Source organism: Crocuta crocuta, unplaced genomic scaffold, assembly GCF_008692635.1.
Source record: "Crocuta crocuta isolate KB4526 unplaced genomic scaffold, BGI_CrCroc_1.0 scaffold216, whole genome shotgun sequence".
Taxonomy (NCBI): domain Eukaryota; kingdom Metazoa; phylum Chordata; class Mammalia; order Carnivora; family Hyaenidae; genus Crocuta; species Crocuta crocuta.
In genome coordinates, this window is record NW_027531504.1 from 5,792,085 (window position 1) to 5,812,070 (window position 19,986).

The 19,986-nt window shown below is 36.3% G+C and overlaps 1 protein-coding gene across 3 annotated transcripts in view; it reads left to right on the top strand.

The window, feature by feature from the left end:
* Positions 1 to 19,986, top strand: part of NTN4 (netrin 4) — a 121,280-nt gene that overhangs the window by 81,550 nt on the left and 19,744 nt on the right. For all 3 annotated transcript variants that reach the window (XM_077772148.1, XM_077772150.1, XM_077772149.1), the window contains exon 5: positions 575 to 763. In XM_077772148.1, the coding sequence (XP_077628274.1) occupies positions 575 to 763 (189 nt within the window). The remainder of the gene's footprint in view (positions 1 to 574; positions 764 to 19,986) is intronic.

A 19,986-nucleotide genomic window follows, 5' to 3' on the forward strand; every position in this document is an offset into this window, starting at 1 on the left:
TAAGCATGGTCAGGGGACCCACAGTGATGACTCTAGTCCTTGGGAAGTAGCAGGAATAGAAATGGTGAAGTGTTATCATTGAAGAGGGAAGGAAATGGGTAGCCACTCAAATAGTTTTTCCAAAATAAATGTCAACCCCAATTGCTAAGGAAACAGTAACATCTCTGCCTAAGAGGATGGATCTATGCCTTGCTGACTTTCAGGCATATCCTAAAACTTAATTATTTTTAATTAAAAATTACAAAGAAACACTGGAAGGATACACAAGAAACTGAAAGAAAAAAAAAAAGTAGTAATGTGTTGAAATTAGGGAAGACAGGATACACAGAGATAGAGAGACCAGAGTTCTCAATGTCTGCCTTTTGATATACTGTTTTGAACATGTACTGTGAAAATGTGCACTATTTAAAAAACTAAAAATAAATTTTAAAAAAAGTAACACTGTACGTTAATTATACTTGAATTTAAAAATTAGCCATCAGCTTACCCTGTTTTTAACTCACTGAATATTAGAGAACCTGTTGTTTTATTTTTAATTATTTGGTTTCCTCCCATGCCTTTTCCCCCCCCTCAGCCTGCAAGTGCAATGGGCATGCTGATGCCTGTCACTTTGACATTAAGGTGTGGGAGGCATCAGGTAATCATAGTGGGGGTGTCTGCAATGACTGTCAACACAACACAGAAGGTCAACATTGCCAGCGATGTAAGCCAGGCTTCTACCGAGACCTCCGGAGACCTTTCTCTGCTCCAGATGCTTGCAAAAGTAAGTCAACTAGTGGTTACTAGAAAAAACTTGATTTGTACAAAAGAGATGAATCTTTCCATCTTTCACATGCTGATCCATGGGAGAGAGGTCATGAAATTCTAAGAGAATATACTCACATACACTCACTCATTTCTTCATTGATAAAAGGCATGAACTTTCAATTTCTTAGGTGAAAATAGGACAAAATTCATAAAAATAATCTCTTTTATCACTCTGCATAAAGTAAAATTGTTTCCCATAGCATCACATTTTGGAAAACTAGATGACAAATGAAAGAGGAAAAAAAGGATACCAAAAAGGAAGATATATTAAAAAAAAAATTTTAATGCTTTATTTATTTTTGAGAGAGCACCAGTGGGGGAGGAACAGAGAGAGAGGGACAGAGGATCTGAAACAGGCTCTGCGCTGACAGCTGTGAGCCCGATGTGGGGCTTGAACTCACAAACTGTGAGATCATGACCTGAGCTGAAGTTGGACACACAACTAACCCAGCTACTCAGGTGCCCTTTAACATTTTCTTAAGGGATGGCTGCCTGGCTTAATTGGTAGAGCATTTGACTTTTGATCTTGTGGTCATGAGTTCAAGCCCCACATTTTGTGCAGAGATTACTAAAAAAAGGTATGAAAAATTATCTTACGACTAAATATACGAGTAGGACTTAGATAATAAGTGGACTCAAACTCATGAGATAAAGAGTGATTATCGGACGTGGGTCATTCTAGCTTTCATCTCTGCAGCAAATTTGAACACCTGAAAAACCACAGGTTTTGGTGTCATTGTGAATACACTTTGGTTGACACTGCTCTAATGCACCCCTGTATTAAAAAAACAAATTTAGAACATAACAATAATCCCTAGTCTTCTCCCCAAAACACCATAAAATGGATTTTACTTTTTTGTTAGCATAATTCCAAGAAGATGTTTATATGAAAAAAGATTAGAATTTAAAAGACCTGCTCAACTGGGTGTTATATGTAAACCAACTGACAATTAACTATTTAAGGAAGAAAAAATTTTAAAAAAATAAATGATCTGCTCAATTAATAAGACATTATCTGAAACATGTGACTCTGCAGGGCACAGAGCTTAAGTAGATGTCCAATGTGGATGAATAGCTCATCTAATACATGAGTAGTTACACATCTATCAACTCAGAAATTATTAGACGACCAAAACCACTCAAGACTGTTAATGGAGATTGATGATCCTGCACTTCCTTTCCCCACCAAGGACTCCAAGTTCTAGCTCAAAAACAGTGACAGGAAGAGAGCAATACAATGGGAAATAATCATTTAAAATCTTGGGGTTTTTTTTATTTAAAGGAAAAAAGTCTATTGCTCTTGAAAAATACATATTTTTAACATCAGAAAGGATATATCTACATGAAATTTGAGTGGTCTTGCTTGTTACAAGCTTTCTCTCTTAAATTGTAGAAGACAGAAGGTGGCATAGCTCACTTTCAACACTGAGCCCAAAATTTACATTGCATCTTTTTTTTTTTTTTTTCTAGGAGAGAGAGAGAGCGTGAGCAGGGGAGGGTCAGAGAGAGAGGGAGTCACAGACTGAAACAGGCTCCAGGCTCTGAGCTGGCAGTCAGCACAGAGCCCGACGCGGGGCTCGAACCCACGAACCGCGAGATCATGACCTAAGCGAAAGTCGGACGCTTAACCGACTAAGCCACCCAGGCGCCCCTACATTTGCATCTTAATATTTCTCTGAGAATTTTATTTTACTCCTGCTCCTTTCATTTTAATATGTTTTGAACAGATCTGGAATAGAAGCTTTCCCTACTCTTTATGGTTATGTGATCTTATGCCAGCTATTAAAGCTGTTTGGACTTTGATTTTATTTTTCCTCCCCATAGGGTGGTAATTAGAATTATATAAAATAAAGTATGTAAACTATTTAGCACATTGCCTTTATAGAAAGCCCTCAAGAAATGAAAACTAGCATTATAATAGCAATTATTGTCCTATAAGATAGAAGGTAGGAAATAATACTACAGAATTTCTACTCTTTATTGATTTAAAATATTTATGTCAAAGATAATTACTTCTTTAAAATCCACAGTACCTTGGGAAATAAAATAAAGACTTAGCCCCTGGTGCTGAATGAAGGGTCTGCTTATAAAATTGTTTAGACTCACAATATATTTGGTCCTAATACTATTTTCTACAGGGCATCGGGCTCTGTGCTGACAGCTAGCTCAGACCCTGTGGGCTGTTTCGGACTCTGTGTCTCCCTCTCCCTCTGACCCTCCCTTCTCACGCTGTCTCTCTCTCTCTGAAATAAATTTAAAAAAATGTTTTAAAAAAAAAAGGATATATTTAAATAGATAGAGCAGTGCCTGGCTGGCTCAGTCAATAGAACGTGCGACTCTTTCTTAAAAAATTTTTTAATGTTTACTCACTTTTTTGAGGAAGAGAGAGACAGAGATAGAGAGAGAGAGAGACAGACAGACAGACAGCAGGGGAGGGTCAGAGAGAGATGGAGACAGAATCCAAAGTAGGCTCCAGGCTCTGAGCTGTCAGCACAGAGCCTGACACAGGGCTTGAACACATGAACCATGAGATCATGACCTGAGCTGAAGTTGAACACTTAACCAACTGAGCCACCCAAGTGCCCTGAACATGCTACTCCTAATCTCAGGGTCATGAGTTAGTTTAAGCCCTACATTGGGTATAGAAATTACTTAAAATAAAAGCTTAAAAAGAAAAGAAAGGTATATATTTAGCAATATATAATAGATAGATATGTATATATATGTATTGCATATCCTCAGACCACTAGTAGAAATGTCTAAAAACGAGAATGTACTAACTATAAGCAGATAATATAGGAAAGAAAATTAATCATTGAGTAACTTAGATAAGGTAAGTTGTCCTTATCTTGTAGGACAACAGGCAACATTTTCCTTTTTATTGCTCTTTTTTTCAAGTTTATTTATTTATTTTGAGAGAGAGAGAGAAAGCAGGGGAGGGTCAGAGAGAGAGAGGGAGAGAGAATCCCAAGTAGGCTCCACACTCAGCATAGAGTCTGACACAGGGCTTGAACTCACAACATGAGATCATGACCTGAGCTGAAATCAAGAGTTGGATGCTTAACTAACTGAGCCACCCAGGAGCCCCAACAGGGAACATTTTCAAAATACATTTTCAAAGATACTATTAAATAGCACTGACTTGAAATATGATGTTGTATAATGTACCTAATATATATCTGTTCATTCAGTCACTCAATCGATATATATTGAGTGCCTATTATATGCCAAGAGCTAGGGATGCATCAGGGAATAAAACAAAGTTCTTTAACCATTAAAAATAGAAATAGAAAACGTTTGGGGCACCTGGGTGGCTCAGTCAGTTAAGCATTGGACTTCAGCTCAGGTCATGACCTCGCAGTCTGTGAGTTCAAGCCTTTCATTGGGGTCAGTGCTGACATCTCAGAGCCTGGAGCCTGCTTAGGATTCTGTGTCCTCCTCTCTCTCTGCCCCTCCCCAGCTTGCTCGCACTCTCTCTCTCAAAAATAAATAAGCATTGAAAATATTTTTTTTTTAAATAGAGAAGGTTTATTGGCAGACCTGGATCCAAGAGAAATACCTTTTTAAATTTTTGTTTTGTTTTCTTTTTGTTACTGTGTTATGTTCAACCCATGGCTCATATTCTTACAAAATATAAAAAGGTTGCCAGCTCTAGCTTTTAAATCCTATAGAGCTCACCACTTCAGAATTTTATAAAAAGATCATAAAAATGGAGATTAGTTTAAAAGTGACTCCTTGTTAATGGTCACTACTTATACAACTCTTTTTAGAGACTTGTACCAAAAAAAAATTAATAATAATATAGGTTTTGTTCCCCAAACTACCAGTTCTATAAAAACATAAGCAAAATGTGAGAATGTAGCTAAAACTAACAACACATAAGAGAGACACAGCCTTTTCACAGTGTTTATGTGTGAATTTGTGTGAAAGTAGATATGTCTGTATATATGTGTTTATATAAGCAAATAGTGGTATGTATGTTAGATCACATAAGCATGCTCAATATTCTGTTAGAGAGTGTGGAGGGGAGCTCATAGAAGGAGCAGTTAACAAGAGTTGAATGTTTGTGGTGCCTGAGTGGTTCCGTTGGTTAAGCATCTGACTCGTGATTTTGGCTCAGGTCATGATCTCACAGTTTATGAGTTCGAGCCCCACATTAGACTCTGTACTGACAGTGTGGAGCCTGCTTGGGATTCTCTCCCTCTTTTTCTGTTCCTTCCCTGCTTGTACTTGAGTTTTGACGTAAAACCTGAGATCTGAAGTTTAATAAGAATCAGTGTAACACGGTTAAGTTTATTCCTAGTGAAGAAAACAACCAGTGTGAAAAAGGAACAGAAGGACAAAGAGCAAAACATATTCTGAGAACTGAAAAAATTCAGAATGGCCATAGAGGCAAGAAAGAGGGGGGAAGGCAACAAAAAGTAAGAGAATGAGAATAGTAGAAAATATGGGTGGTTGCCTGGAGGTATCCTCATCTTTGACATCTCAGTCAGTGAGATGGAGCTGACTGAACTACCCACAAGTAGTTGAAAGTCAGACAATAAATATCATTCAGCATAATTTTTCCTGGGCCTTACCCAGTTTATGTTTTATAGGCATTATCTAAGTATTAGAAGACCTAAAGCACCAAAGCCATTTCAGTGAAAACCCCGTCAAGACCACATTAATACATTAAAAAAACCTGAAATACCATGAGGTATTTAGAACATATTTGCCTCAATTACTCAACACTTTAAGTTGTCATGAGATTCTGAAAGACTTGAAGATAGAAACTACTACTACTACTAAGTGAAATTGCTAATCACTCCCAAACAAATACCTTCATAGTATTTAATGCACCAAGTAAGGGAGTTATGAAAATAACTGATACCAGTTTAGTTCTTTTAGCGTAACTGTAGGTGGTGGATGGATTAGTAGAGAAGATTCATATTTCCTTCTTTCCTTCTCCAGACAGGCCCCTGATCCACTGATTAGACTGCTGAGGAAGGCATATCTCCATTCATTTTATGACGATTCTGGCATATGTTTGGGACAAGATATCTGTGTCAACTTCCTTAGCATGGATTTCCTTACTGTCACCTTCTTTCAGAATATTACTCTTTCTGTTCTTCTCTCACCTTTCTGAACCAGGGGTAACTCCCAATACTTATTAGTACATCCAATTCTTTTGTCTACTTTCATACTCTCCATAATATATTGTTTGGCAGAGTTCTCATTTTTTATCTAGTAATATTTTCATATCATTGACTACCTCCTTAACAGATGTGTCCATGTATCACCTTCAGAGTTTTAACTCTGACAATAAAGTTTATGATAAATTTACTAATATGATAACATTTAAATGTGACAGTGTACAGATTTCATGCTAGATGCTGACAGTGATATTGCTGTAACTAGAACTTCCCCCCATTAGTTCCCACTTTTCTGAGGAAGGTAGTATCAAGAAAACAAGTCAATATTATGATGTGATATTAAAAAATTTAAACTATCTCAGTGTGAGTTTATATAAACATGTACAATGTTATTCAAAATAACAATTTTATTATATTTATTCTACTGTGCTTACCAAGGCGGAAAAGTAACCTGCTACTCAGTGTGTGGTCCATAGACCAACCCCATTGGCATCATCCAGTTGCTGATTAGAAAATGCAGGACTTCTTATCCCATCCCAGACCTAATGAATCAAATAAGCACTTTAACAAAATTCCCAGGTGACTGTATCATACTAAAGTTTAAGATTGCTCCAGAATGCTTTCTCTCTCTATTTTTTAAGATTTTATTCTTAAATAATCTCTACAGTCAATGTGGGGCTTGAACTCACAACCCCGAGAACATGAGTCTCTACTGATTGAGCCAGCTAGGCACATTCAGAATACTTTTCAACAAAAGTTAAGTGCATCTTAACAGTTACTCTACAATTAAGTTTGTAGTACATCCTACCATTCCCTGAACATCCAAATGAACCAAGATTTGCATTACTATTTGTGTGCATATGAACTTAGAATTCATAAAAATGAATTACATAGAGATGTATTAAGTAAAAAATAGATATCTGGATGAATATGTTTCCATAGCACAGCATTTCCAAAGTCTGATTCATGGAACACTAACTCCATGAGATATCAATAGTAATTAGATAAGGAAATTTTTTTTCTATGAATTTCAAATTTAAGAAATGATGAATTAATCAAACACTTCTTCAGGATTTGTCAGAGCATTTAATATGCTAATAATGTTCATTATAAACCTCCTATAAAGCTTTGAAGTGTGTCTCTAAGATTTAACCAAAGAATGCTTTTCTTACAGAGTATCTTATGCAGCCAAGATAAATACCTTTTTAATTTTTGTTTTGTTTTCTTTTTGTTACTGTGCTATGCTCAAGCTATGCCTCATATTGGAAAATACTGGAAAATACTGACTATTATATAGTGACATATCTATGAAAAGACTTCACTTGGGAAGACATATCCTAGAAGATTCCTTTTGTATATTTCTTCCTCATTTCTAAGTGTTAGAGCCTATAACTGTATATCAAGGAAAAAATAAGTCTTCTATTTCTATCAATGAAATAGTCACAAACATAATATTAAGTAAGGCAGGGCAATATAGTCTGTTGGACTTCCAGGGATGATTTATGTAAACATCTCTCCCTTATTTCCTAGTTGATATCTTCTCAGGAGTTGGAATCATTGAAAACCTGAGGCAGCAGCCCAGACATTTACTATAAGTATATAAATTATACCTCAGTTTAGCTCAATAAATACTTATTGAGTGCCTCCTCTATGCCAGGCATTGTGGTAAGCACTAGGTCTGTAAAGATGAAAAGATCTTCCCTAAAAGATCTTTAATTCTAAATGGGGAGAAATTTAAGTAACAGATTATTTCAATATACTGTGGTGATGGTATAATAAATAATAGTTGACATTTATTGAGTGCCTACTATTTCCTGTTTACTGTTCAAAAGGCTGTATATGTATTAGCTCATTTAACTTTCACAAAAGCTCTTTGATGTTGGTACTATTATCATTGCCACTAAATGAGCAAATGCAATGAAAGAGATACATCAAGTTTCTTAGAGAGTGTAGGGTAGGGTAAAAGCAGTTAAGGGAAGACTTCCTTGAAGAGATGCCTCTGATACTTCTCTGGCGGCTGTTTTTATTTTTTCCTCTAAAAGTACTGAAACACAGTATTTGTCCTGTTGTCTTTAATGAGTTGATCTAGAAAATGAAATGACCTGATGTTATTTTTCCTCACAGAATATATATAAATTTATTAGAATACTTACCTGGACACATTATTCCATCCAACAACTAATGGTGACATAAAGCTTGGGATTCTGTTCAGTTAGGTGTCTAACTTTCTGCCAAATAAGCCAAGGATTCATCGGCTCCATTGATGTTCCAGGCTATTTTTTTCCCTTCCACTCTCCTGACAAGCTCTATGCTGAATGCTATTGTCCTAACATATACATTTTTAGTTGATGGTCATAAATTCATCAAACCTGAATAAAAAGAGCTCTAATCCAAATCTACTGGCCAACAGATTTATAATTAAATCATCTCTGTTCTCACTTCCTCTTTATTACAGCTTTAAGCAGGATCAACTGTGGGACACATTCAACAACACATTTCCATAGCCAAGAAAGCACTTCTGAGGACTCTAGTGATGTTTGTTTTCTTAAGACTAGTAGAGATCATTGAAACTAAATTTATTTCTACAACTCAGAAAAAAAAATGTAAAGGACAGTGCATTTACGGTCTGTAAACACAAGGGAAAATATGAATCTCTCCAGCTGACTCTAGGGTTGAGAGGAGAATGGAGGCTCAAACCAGCTGGTTGCTAAAGTACAGAAGTAAAATGGAAATTATAATTATCACTGTGTACTAAGATACTTTGAAGAATATTGTCTCTATGTTTTAAAAGAGCAGTTTCTTTTAGAGTAACTCATTTGAAATACTGAATGTCACTTGTGTACCTGTTGTATCCTATCACCTAAGTAGATTTTCTTTTGGAAGACATATTAAAAATGTGAGAATGACCTCACTGAACTGCAGTGTGCTAGCTTTCTAGGGAAGGGAAATGCCCTGATTTATAGCATTGGCCAATTTCTGTGGTTTAAGTATTTCCCCCATGGTCAATTTCAAGCTGCCAGGTCATTTTCAAATCAGGAACTCAGATAGACTCATACTCTGTACCCCAAGTGGAATGGTTTCTCTCCTTTGAATAAAGTCTGGCCTCCACCTTCACAGCTTCTTTCTCTGATCTCAAGCATGGCTCCACTCTAGTCATTGGTTCCCCAACTTGTATATGGATCAGAATCACTTGGGAGCACTTCCTAAAAATATAAACCCTCAGAGCCTTTTCCTAGATCTTCTGAATCAGAATCTCCAACAGGGATTGGAGACAGAAAGCGGTTTTGTTTTTTTTGTTTTTTGTTTTTTTCTTAAAGCAAGGTTGGTGATTCTGATTCAAGCTTTTGGTCTCCTGACCAGCATTTGAGTACCATTACAAATACCGTTGTTTCTAGGGTGAGCTCTGTTCACTTCCATCCATGGATAAAAGATTTTGAGCTGTAATCATTTATAACTTAATACGCTCACTGAATTAGCCAAATCTCTAACAGAAAATCCTAAAGGATTACTAAAACTCTTGGCTAGACATCTTTCCTGACTCAATGATCGATATAAATGCTCATAAGCTTTCATGTCACTTACATTTTCCTCTTAAGAATGTCTAACTTAGAACCTCAGCTTTTCTCAAAAAAAAAAAATCTGGTAGATTTCTAACAGTCATGTTTTTCATGTAACAGTTTCAAAATAAGTATCTAGCAGTTTCATTCGGAGAACTCCCTCTTATTCATAGTATATAAATTGATTTACCATAAGTACCTCATATTTTAGTATGCATTATTGTGTAGTGAGACTGGAATTTATAATAAAATTAGCTTACCATTACATTGACAATTTACTTTTACTTCTGTATTTACATATTTCAGAACATGCACTAAACTACTATCAGTATACTATTGTGTTGGATTTAAATAATTGTTGAATGTAGTTCTTCATGAAGCCCCATTCTCCCCCCACCCTTTAACACCAAAGAATATCTTAAATGTTAGATGCATGGGAAATTGAATGTGGAATATTGACAGCTATTCTATGACACTTCTCTACAGAAAATTTCCCTTACTTTAATACAACACAGGTTTGAAATAGATATTTGAAGAAATAATTTATAGAATAGGATAGCTCTTGGGGCACCTGGGTGGCTCAGTTGGTTAAGTGGCTGACCTCAACTCAAGGTCATGATCTCCTGGGCTGTAAGTTTGAGCCCTGCGTCAGGCTCTGTGCTGACAGCTCAGCGCCTGGAGCCTGCTTTGGATTCTGTGTCTCCATCGCTCTCTCCTCCTTCCCTGCTCACACTCTGTCTCTCTCAAAAATAAATAAACATTAGAAAAAATTTTTTTAAAGAATAGGATAGCTCTTTTTTTTAAGGAAATAGCCTGTTAGTTCTTTCACAATAAATTTATTGACTTTTATGTTGTGACATATTTTTAACTATTACATCTTCTCTCTCCATACTTAAAGAAAAATCAGCAAATGGAAAAGAAAGCAGAATTTATTCCCTGTCAAAGTAAACAACCTCTCGAAAAACTGACATGCCCTTCCTTCCTCCCTGGCAGGCCAAAATAAATGTAGTCTGTTGCCTTTCAGCAAAGAGTGAATAAAAATAAACTTGGTCCTTCTGCCCTAAAACCCAAACCAAGTGTTTACCAGGATACCATTTTGTTACTTGGTTACTGTTACCCTGACTAGCCGGCTATCTTTGTAAAGAGCTCAGTCATCCATCCAAATGTATCTTTTTTTTCTTCTTGCTTTTTTCTTCTTTTCTTCTTCTTTCTGTCTTAGGTGAAAACTGCTCAACTGATGGAAACATGGTGTCTAGAATGTGTGACTCTCTTGCTGCAGTCTGTCTTTCCATCCTTCAGAGTCTACTCAAATATCACCCTCTCATCATGCTCCCATGAAGAATCGCTGTGTTCCTCTGCTTGCTTGTACCTCTATTTAATAATTATTTCATTCTACCTCTAGGATAGTTATACTTTCCCTTCAAATTGTATCAGAAGTAAAAATTTTTAAATAGTTAAATCCAGAATACCTTACCACATTTAGGAACCCATAACACTTCCCACTTTACATTGTTGTACCTGTGTTCCAGTTCATATCAGAAAAGAATTGTTTCCCAAGGGTCATTACAGTCTCTTCCTGTAGTAATTTAGTGGACTTTTTCTTTCAAGTTACAGTTTCGGCAAAACCACATGAGTCCATTTTATGTCATATAAACAACTTAGAAATCCCTGTTTTATGCTGAAAGCAATTGTGAATGATTTCAGCATAGAATCAATATGAAGTAACTGTTTTTGAAAAGCAAACTTAAATAGAACCAGTCACTTGGCAATAATAGTTGGAAAACTTTAGTGTCAGCTTTAAAAAATTCTAGGATGTAAAACCAGAAGGTTAAGAAGTGGAAAAGATAGACAAAATACATATATCATAATATAATAATCATACTAGGACTAACCCTTAAAAAAATCAAATGACATAAATTAAAATTATCCCTCAAAAAGGAGAAATTTTATGAACTGATGAATAGTAAGAGTCAGTCAAATTTGGGAAGAGAAGTGGGAGAGATCATGAGATTCTTTAAAATGTTTCCATGACAGGAAGTGTAATTCACTGAAAAAATAAACAATATACCATTCTGCGTTTGATAAGGACAAGCAATAAATAATCAAATAATTATGAAATATCAAAATCTCAGAAAGCCTAGACAAACTTAGATAGGGTAGAAAGAAGAGAAGTAGCATTTGTTGAATGGCTACTATGAGCCAGACACTGTGCTGGGCAATTTACCTAAGTTATCTCATTTAGCAATCATTTAGGTGGTGTCTTTTATATTTTGCAAATGAGGACACTGAGGCTTAAATTAATTATATAATTTTTCCAACCTCACACAGCTGGTCAGAGGCAGGGCTGGAATCTGAACCCAGGTTTGTCTGACTTTAAAGACTTTGATCCAAATACATACAGAGATCTAAAGAACCTGATTCCACATGGTGGCCTGGTGGATGAAAACAAAATGAGTTTTAAAATGCAGAAATGAGTGGACATATGTATTAGAACCAAATATAGTTTTTAAAGGCCCTAACCTCTTTAAAAAATGTATGGTATTGGGTTGTGACAGATCAATAGCCATGTAAAGTTTGAATCTCAGGAGCTGCATTTGTCTTACAGAATCTTTGTACAGGAAAGATGGAGCTAACTGAAGAGTGTTCCTCATGGGCCAACACAATAATCAAGAAAACAGATATACTAATGAATAAATATGAAAGAGGCTAAATAGTCTCAACTCAACTAGGAAACTGCTCCAGAAGAATACAACTTTCTTCAAAAACTCAAAGGTGTAAGGGGACATAGGGAGCGGCAAACATAATTTACTGCCCTGGAACAAAGAGTTGTAATTAGATATAATTGGATGAAAGTGAGGAAAAAAGATTGATTCATGTGAAAAAAATTTCACTGCCCGTGCAAGGCATTTATGGGTGGGTAATGTCCCCTACAGAGTTAGAAAAAAGAACTTTTATCACAAATAATAAATAATAAAATTCAACTGAGTGAAGCATTAATGGTAGGGAACCATCTAACACTAAGAAAATTCAGAATAATCTGTTCTATTTAACCATTTCAATTTTCTCTGGATTTGGTGTGTGTGTGTGTGTGTGTGTGTGTTTTGTTTCTAGTATCTCAGGATTGCAATGTTGTGGTGCTAAAATACTAAAAATCTATAAAAGAAATAATATGGCTCTTTCAGGAGATTCATCAAAACACATTTTATGGCTGTGACTCTTTCCAAGGCATATTCATTCAACAAAGATTGAATCACTAAAATGGGTCAGTGTGGTCCTAGGTTTTGAGGATACAGAAATGAAAAGATGTGGCTTCTACCTTCTGGGCCTTCACAGTGTACTATATAGACAGCAGGGAGGTGAAAAATCATAAAGAGATTAAACTGGAGGCCAGAAGACCATCAATCATTAACAAATTTTCATTAAGTGACTATAATTCATATTTTTTAAAACTCAAACAGGTTTACTTACCAGTAAATCTTACCAGGTGGCAGTCCTATTCTATTGACTGAATATACAATAAAACAGAGTCCCTAATTCCATGGAAACAGACTATAAATAAATTTATCCACGTAACTATGTAATTTAAAATTATAATAAGTGTTATGAAGAAAAGGGTACCATGATAGATTATAGCAGGGATGAATCACATCAGTTCGAAGCAGAAGACAGATGGGGTCAGTAAGGATTCTTTATCTAAAAGAAAAAGGAGTTAGAGATGACTCCAGTTCTTGGCTAGGCGCTTGGTTAGATGGTGGCTGAGTAGAATGGAAATACAGGAGGCTTTCTTCAACAAAAAGATAATGATGTTTGATGTAACCAAATTCCTCAAAGCGAAATATAGTGTCTAAAATTATACTTAAATGTCTTCCCATAACAGAATATGTCTCTACACCCAAAAGTGCTTTCCTCAGTCTTAACTGAAGTAGCAACCCAGGAATATAAAATTAGCTATTTAGCTGTCTAAGATCTTTTAGATATACCCAGAAATAAATAGCAACTGGCTCAGTTACAACTAGTAAACAGGAAAAGAATGATACAGAAATCAAACTGAGGGTCTGAGCAGTGGTCACATAGTAAAGCATTAAAAATAAAGGGTATGTCTTTTGTATTTATTTGCATTACTCATTTAAAGTATATAGAAAACACAGGAAATATACTTAAATACCTTATGTTCCTTTTTTAAAGCATTAGAGGCACAAATGACTAGATTTATGCATAAATGGATTTTCTTCAGTGTGGGATGTACAATAACTCAGGAGACATTGCATTTCAGTAAGTGAAAGGTCAGTCTTAATTTAGATTATTTTCTTATTAGATTTAGTCTAGCATATAGTTTTATTTGAAATTAATATTCATCTTGAATATTGCTGAACTAGCTATCTTTGAACACAATACCTATCATATTTAAAGGATGAATTAAAAAAATGATCCCTGGGAGACTAAAGGGGTAAACCGTATTGCCTTTGACAATTACCTTTGTTTATAACTTTTTCTTTATTTTTCTATCCACTAGCAAAAATAATTGATAGTAGAAGGAAAGGAGAAAACAGTACCCCATAAAGGTAGAAGACTTCATTTTATCTAAACTTAACTGCATACTTGATACAGTAATAACAGATCATACTGCCTCTTTTCTGTTTAGAGCTACATCTCAGTCATTGCCTTGGTCATAGCTCCAATTCCCTCTAAGAACCCCAGCAGGCAGCTGGGCAGCTTTTGAAATGATTTTGATATTTAAAATTCCCCATCAGAAATTATGTAGGGGCTTGGCTTTTTCAGGGGAAGATGGTGTTGGGAGGCTGGGAGACTCTGCTGAAGGAGTGGCTACTGGGCAGTGGTGAAAGCCCTTGACAAGCTGCTGCTTTCCCAGCTGAGGCCTTGAACTTTGAGTTCTGTTTTTAGAAAAGCTAAATCAGGAGCAAATACTTTCAGGGTGTTTTGCTCCCAGCGTAGCTTTTCCTAACAGAATAGCAAAAGCTACAGCCATCAGGTAATAGTAAGGAGTCCTGGCAATTTTTAAAAGGGATAAGACGCTGAACTCAACTGGTTGTTTTCTGCAGTAAGCTTGGCATCGTGGACCAGTCTCTGAATGAAAGATGTGCAAATGACTTCTAGAGTTCTGGTGAAGGTGGGAATAAAGAGAAAAGGCAGCCAAAGTTTTAGCAACTTTATCAGAACAAAGGAAGCCATAACTCTCCCATTTAATCCCTGGCCATTTTGTACTCATGTCTACATACTTGTTATGTTCATGTAGATTGACAGCTGTGACTCTTGTCCTAAATTACATGGTGCAATATCTCCCTAGATCATACTCTTTTTCAGTATACTCTCATCCACAAAAGGAGAGTAAGAGCAGATGAATTTATTTTATTCAAAGAAAAGAACATGCGATAGGAGGCTAACCTAATTCTGTAAGACAAAGTAGTCAAAAAAGTTGTTTGCCACCAAATTCCTCCCAGATGCAAAGTGAAGAATTTCAGGCTATTTTGGAAACCAATCAAATTGTTAAAATTTCTTTTTAAAAACCATCCATATCTGCAACAAGGTGGTTACTACTGTTTCCTCTGTGTTCTCATGCACCCGGGGCTACCTCCAATATAACATTTACTGTCTGTAATTATTTATTTGCATATCTCTCTTGATTAACTGAAGTGCTAGTTATGACTCTGTATTCCTCTTTATATCTTCAGCCTCTAGCAAAGTTCATGTTAACACTAAAGTTCAAATACTCTTTGGTAAAGGTGTGAATGAATGAATGAATGAATGGTGGACTTTCAAAAGCTAATATGTTGATGATGCCTGACTGGCTTAGTTGGTAGAGTATGTGACTCTTGATTTCAGGGTCATAAGTTTGAGTCCCATGTTGGGCATAGAGATTACTTAATAAAAAATTATTTTAATCAATATGTTTCAGCCAGATAATAACAGTCATTCTCTGAGCATTTGATGTACTAACTGCCTGATAAATTGCTAAATATATACAATATCTCATTTAGTCTTCATATAAGAACCCTATGGCATATGTATTATTAATCTTACTCCATCAATAAGAAAATGGAAACTTGAGGTTAATATCACAAAATCCTGTAAAGAATCAGCCTCATAACCAGAATTTGAACTCATCTAGCCTGACTTTTAAGTTTGTGCCCTTTCAAAATCTGTTATATTGCCTTTGTTTTATTTTCTGTCTTCCTAAAAGATCTTACAGGCAATTTCCAAACAAGCTGTATTGTGATTGAAACAGTTATTAATTTCAGAGCCATACACATAAACACAGTTATTTAAAAATGTGTTCATCCATTATTTCATGAACAGTATGTTTCCTGGTAGAAGTTACTCCAGAACAGCCTCATGTCCTAACTCTTTTCTGCAAATGCTCATAGAGGGACAGTGTTTCACATAATAGATGCATTGGTGCAAACATATATCTGGAAATAAAATTTGGATAATATTTAGCAATTGTATATTCATTATGTGAAGAGAACCTGTCATGAAATCTTTTCTAAAAGTACCCATTTCCCTCACCAGTTTAGAATATTGTGTATTATTATTTCAGGTTTTCTTATAATAGGACACATTAGCACAGAATGTATTATTTAAAAGTAGTCATTTGCATTATTAAAGAAATCTTGTGACCTTATTTAGGAATTTAAAATGACATTTTTAATAACCTTATTCTTATGTCAATTTGGTTGAGAGAGCAGCAATGGGCAAATGGTTTGGGGAAGAGGTTTGGGAGGGGTGATAATTATTCCAATAATGAATAATTTAAAACTGAGACAGGCCATCTGGCTGCCACTTAGAGCACCATTTTGGCTTTTTTTTTTTTTTTTAATGTTTATTTGTTTTTGAGAGAAAGAGAATACAAGAGGGGGAGAAGCAGAGAGACAGAGGGAGACAGAGGAACTGAGGCAGGCTCTATGCTGTCAGCACAGAACACAACGCAGGGCTTGAACTCATAAACTGAGATATGACCTGAGCCAAATCCAAGAGTCGGAGGCTGGAACAAATGAACCACCCATGTGCCCCACCATTTGGGCTTTTGAGAACAACTCATCATAGCTGTATACACCAAAAATTAAAATGAAAGAAAAGAAAGTTAAGAATGACAGATGATAATAGTTCAATCTTTACTATTCTATTGTCTTCCAACAAGAAGACAAAGCCGATGTCAAGGATTTATGTATACCAACTGGATTGTAACTTTGACATTCATCGTAACAAATGTGCAAAAGGTTAAGTGCTTGAGTTGTACTTTAGAATCAACAGTCAATGAGAAATATATGTTAAAGAATCAGAACCTGAACCAGAATCTAGGTAGAACCTTTTGTTCCCCCAAGAAAGATGAAAATATATTTGCATTTTGGAAGAAAATAAGAAATGTAGATTATGTGTGTCAAATATTGACTGTTTCACAAACTTCAGGAGAGAGGTATGCAAGGCAAGCCTTGGTGTGCAGTTTGAAAAATATGCTGTGAAAGGTGTCAGTGCCGCCTGCCTGGAGCTAGTTCTGCATAGTTTCCAAATGGTATTTTTATCTTCTAATTATGTAAAAAGTCACATTGACAGAAATCCATAGCACATGTGATAGAATCACATTCTTCTCTGACCATTCCTGAAATATGTGTAGGTTTGAAAGTAATGGTAGTATATAGAGGTCAAATCCTAGAAAGGCTTGAATTTTGTATTAGAGTAAAAGATAATGGTGGCAGTGGGAAACCATATATTACAATAGGTGGAAGTCCAAAATGTCTTTCTTCTGGCTCCCTTATTTGCTTTCAAGAACCAAGCTGACTTATTGGTGCCTGGGTGGTTCAGTCAGTTAAGCATTCGACTTTCGGCTCAGGTCATGATCTCACAGTTTGTAGGTTTGAGCCCCATCGAGCTCTGTGCTGACAGCTCTGAGGCTGAAGCCTGCTTCTGATTCTATGGTCTCCCTCTCTCTGCCCCTCTGCCTCTCGTGTTCTGTCTCTCTCTCAAAAATAAACATTAAAAAAATTATTTTAAAGAATCAAGCTCACTTAGAACTGAATATTGCAGTAACTATTGGTTTAGTCATCTCAAAATGATGTAATGTTTATATTGGATTATGGGATTTCATTTAGCGTCATCACATAGCACTTTGATACACTTTGTGGTACATATTATATAACCTTCAAGTTCTTTCCTTTAGTTAATTAATTAATTAAAAACAAATAACAAATCAACAATGCCTTGCTAACATGAGAGAAATATTAGTCATTCACTTTCGTAAGCTAGAAACGGTAAAATGATCCTCAATTTCCATCTGTCCCTCAACAGTGCCTTCTTCCTCCTCATTCAAATGACCTCCAAATCCTATCCTATCATTTCAATCTAAAAATAAAAGCTTTTCACATCCAGGGGGTGATGTGCATGGAGGAGGGCACTTGTGGGGATGAGCACTGGGTGTTATGTGGAAACCAACTTGACAAAAAACTATTAAAAAAAAAAAAAAGCTTTTCACATCCAACCTTTCCTCCTGTTCCTATGTCTACTCTCTTAGTCCAGTTCTTTGTTCTTTGTCTTTCTTATTTCACACAATGCCACCAAAATATCTTCAAAATTAAATTATAACCGTGTCATAATTCTGCTCTTTGAAAGTGGTACTTCCAGAGATCCTGGGTGGCTCAGTCGGTTGAGCGTCCAACTTCAGCTCAGGTCATGATCTCATGGTTCCTGAGCTAGAGCCCCGCGCCACGCTCTGTGCTGACGGCTCAGAGCCTGAAGCCTGCTTCGGATTCTGTGTCTCCCTGTCTCTCTGTCCCTCTCCCCTTGACACACACTCTCTCTCTCAAAAATAAATAAACATTAAGAACAAAATTTTTAAAAAAAGAAGAAAGAGTTACTTCCTATGTCTTTTTATGCCCATAGAACAAAAATCAACTTCTTCGGTTAGGCCCTTCTACAACCTGGCTCCAACCCTAACTTTGTGGCTTTTTCTTCTGCTTCATCGATTTCAACTACTTTTCACTCAGTGGACATTCTAAAATTCTTATGCTCCCCAAGGAGGCCATGCCTTTTCACATATGATTCCCACTGCCTGGAATGTCCTTCAGGTCAATTCCACAAATGGTGATGTGGACATCTGCCATATACCAGACACTGTTCTGGGGACTGGAAAACAAGAATAAGAAGATAGGCTTCTGTCAATGAGTCCAAAGTCTGGTAGTAAGGGCAACAGGTATAATAACAACAAATAATAATGTACTATGATACACACAAAATGGAAGTATATGCTAAAAGCAGAGGCAGCATAGAGGAGAGAGTGGTAAACTCTCTGGAGGGAGCAGGCCAAGGAAACATGTCAGGATCCAGATGGGCAGGTGGGAAAGGCAATGCGGGCACGACAAAGGTCACCAGGACAGGAAAGGGCTTCACATTTTCAGGAAGCAGTAATAGCTTCCACATGTAATGTGGAAACATAAAATGCAATGGGGATGAACTACACATTTAAAAATGGTTAAGATGCTACATTTTGTGGTATCTGTTTTTGACCACAATTCAATTTTGTTTCCATTATTTAAAATAAATGCAGTGGGGTGAGTATCTAAAGACTGGGATAAACAACTGCCTGCCATTCCCTCCTTCACAGCTTGTAAACTCCTACTCATCTTTTAGGATCAGCTCACGTATCTAAATGACCCCTCCTTTGTGGTTCCTATGTGATTCCCTCAGCCTGTCTTCCTTTTCCTATGTTCCCTGTAGCACTCATAGGGTTCTGTTAGAGTACCTAGTCACAGTGTATGGAAAGTTTTTGTTTACTCCTCTGTTTCCCCAACAAGAGTATAAGTTCCTTGAAGGCTGGCACCATTACTTATACAAGCATAGATCCTACACCTCTACAAGAATTATTTCTTGAATTAAACTGTTAGTTAATCCACAATTAATTAACCATGTGTCAGCCACTACATGAACATAGCCATACAGTACATGCATGGTCTCCTTTTATCCATATAACCATATGAGGGTAGACATTGTTCTTGTTTCCATTTTAAAGACAAGAAACCTGGGATAATGAGAAGCTAGGTAACTTGCCAGAGGTCACACAGTCAGTAGTTGAGATCTGAAGCCAGAATGAAGCTAAATGTGATTTTAATGACAAAGAAAAGAATCAATAAAAGGATGTTTCCAAGGGGATAAAGAAGGGGGCGGAATCTACAATATTAGTTGAGAAGACTTATCAGAAATGTTACCCTAGTGGTGTCAGATTGTGCTATCTACCTTGCTGAAGTCATTTTATTTAAAATAATTTCATCCTTGGGGGTTAAGTGTCCAACTTCAGCTCAGATCCTGAGCCTTGCGTCAAGCTCTGCATCAAAGCCAACTTCAACTCTATCCCCCTCTGTCTCTCTCCAGTCACTCTCTCTCTCTCTCTCCCTCTCTCTCAAAAATAAATAAACATTAATAGTGTAAAATAAAATAATTTCATCCTCATGAAATCTCCATGAGACCCAGATATCCCTTTGAAG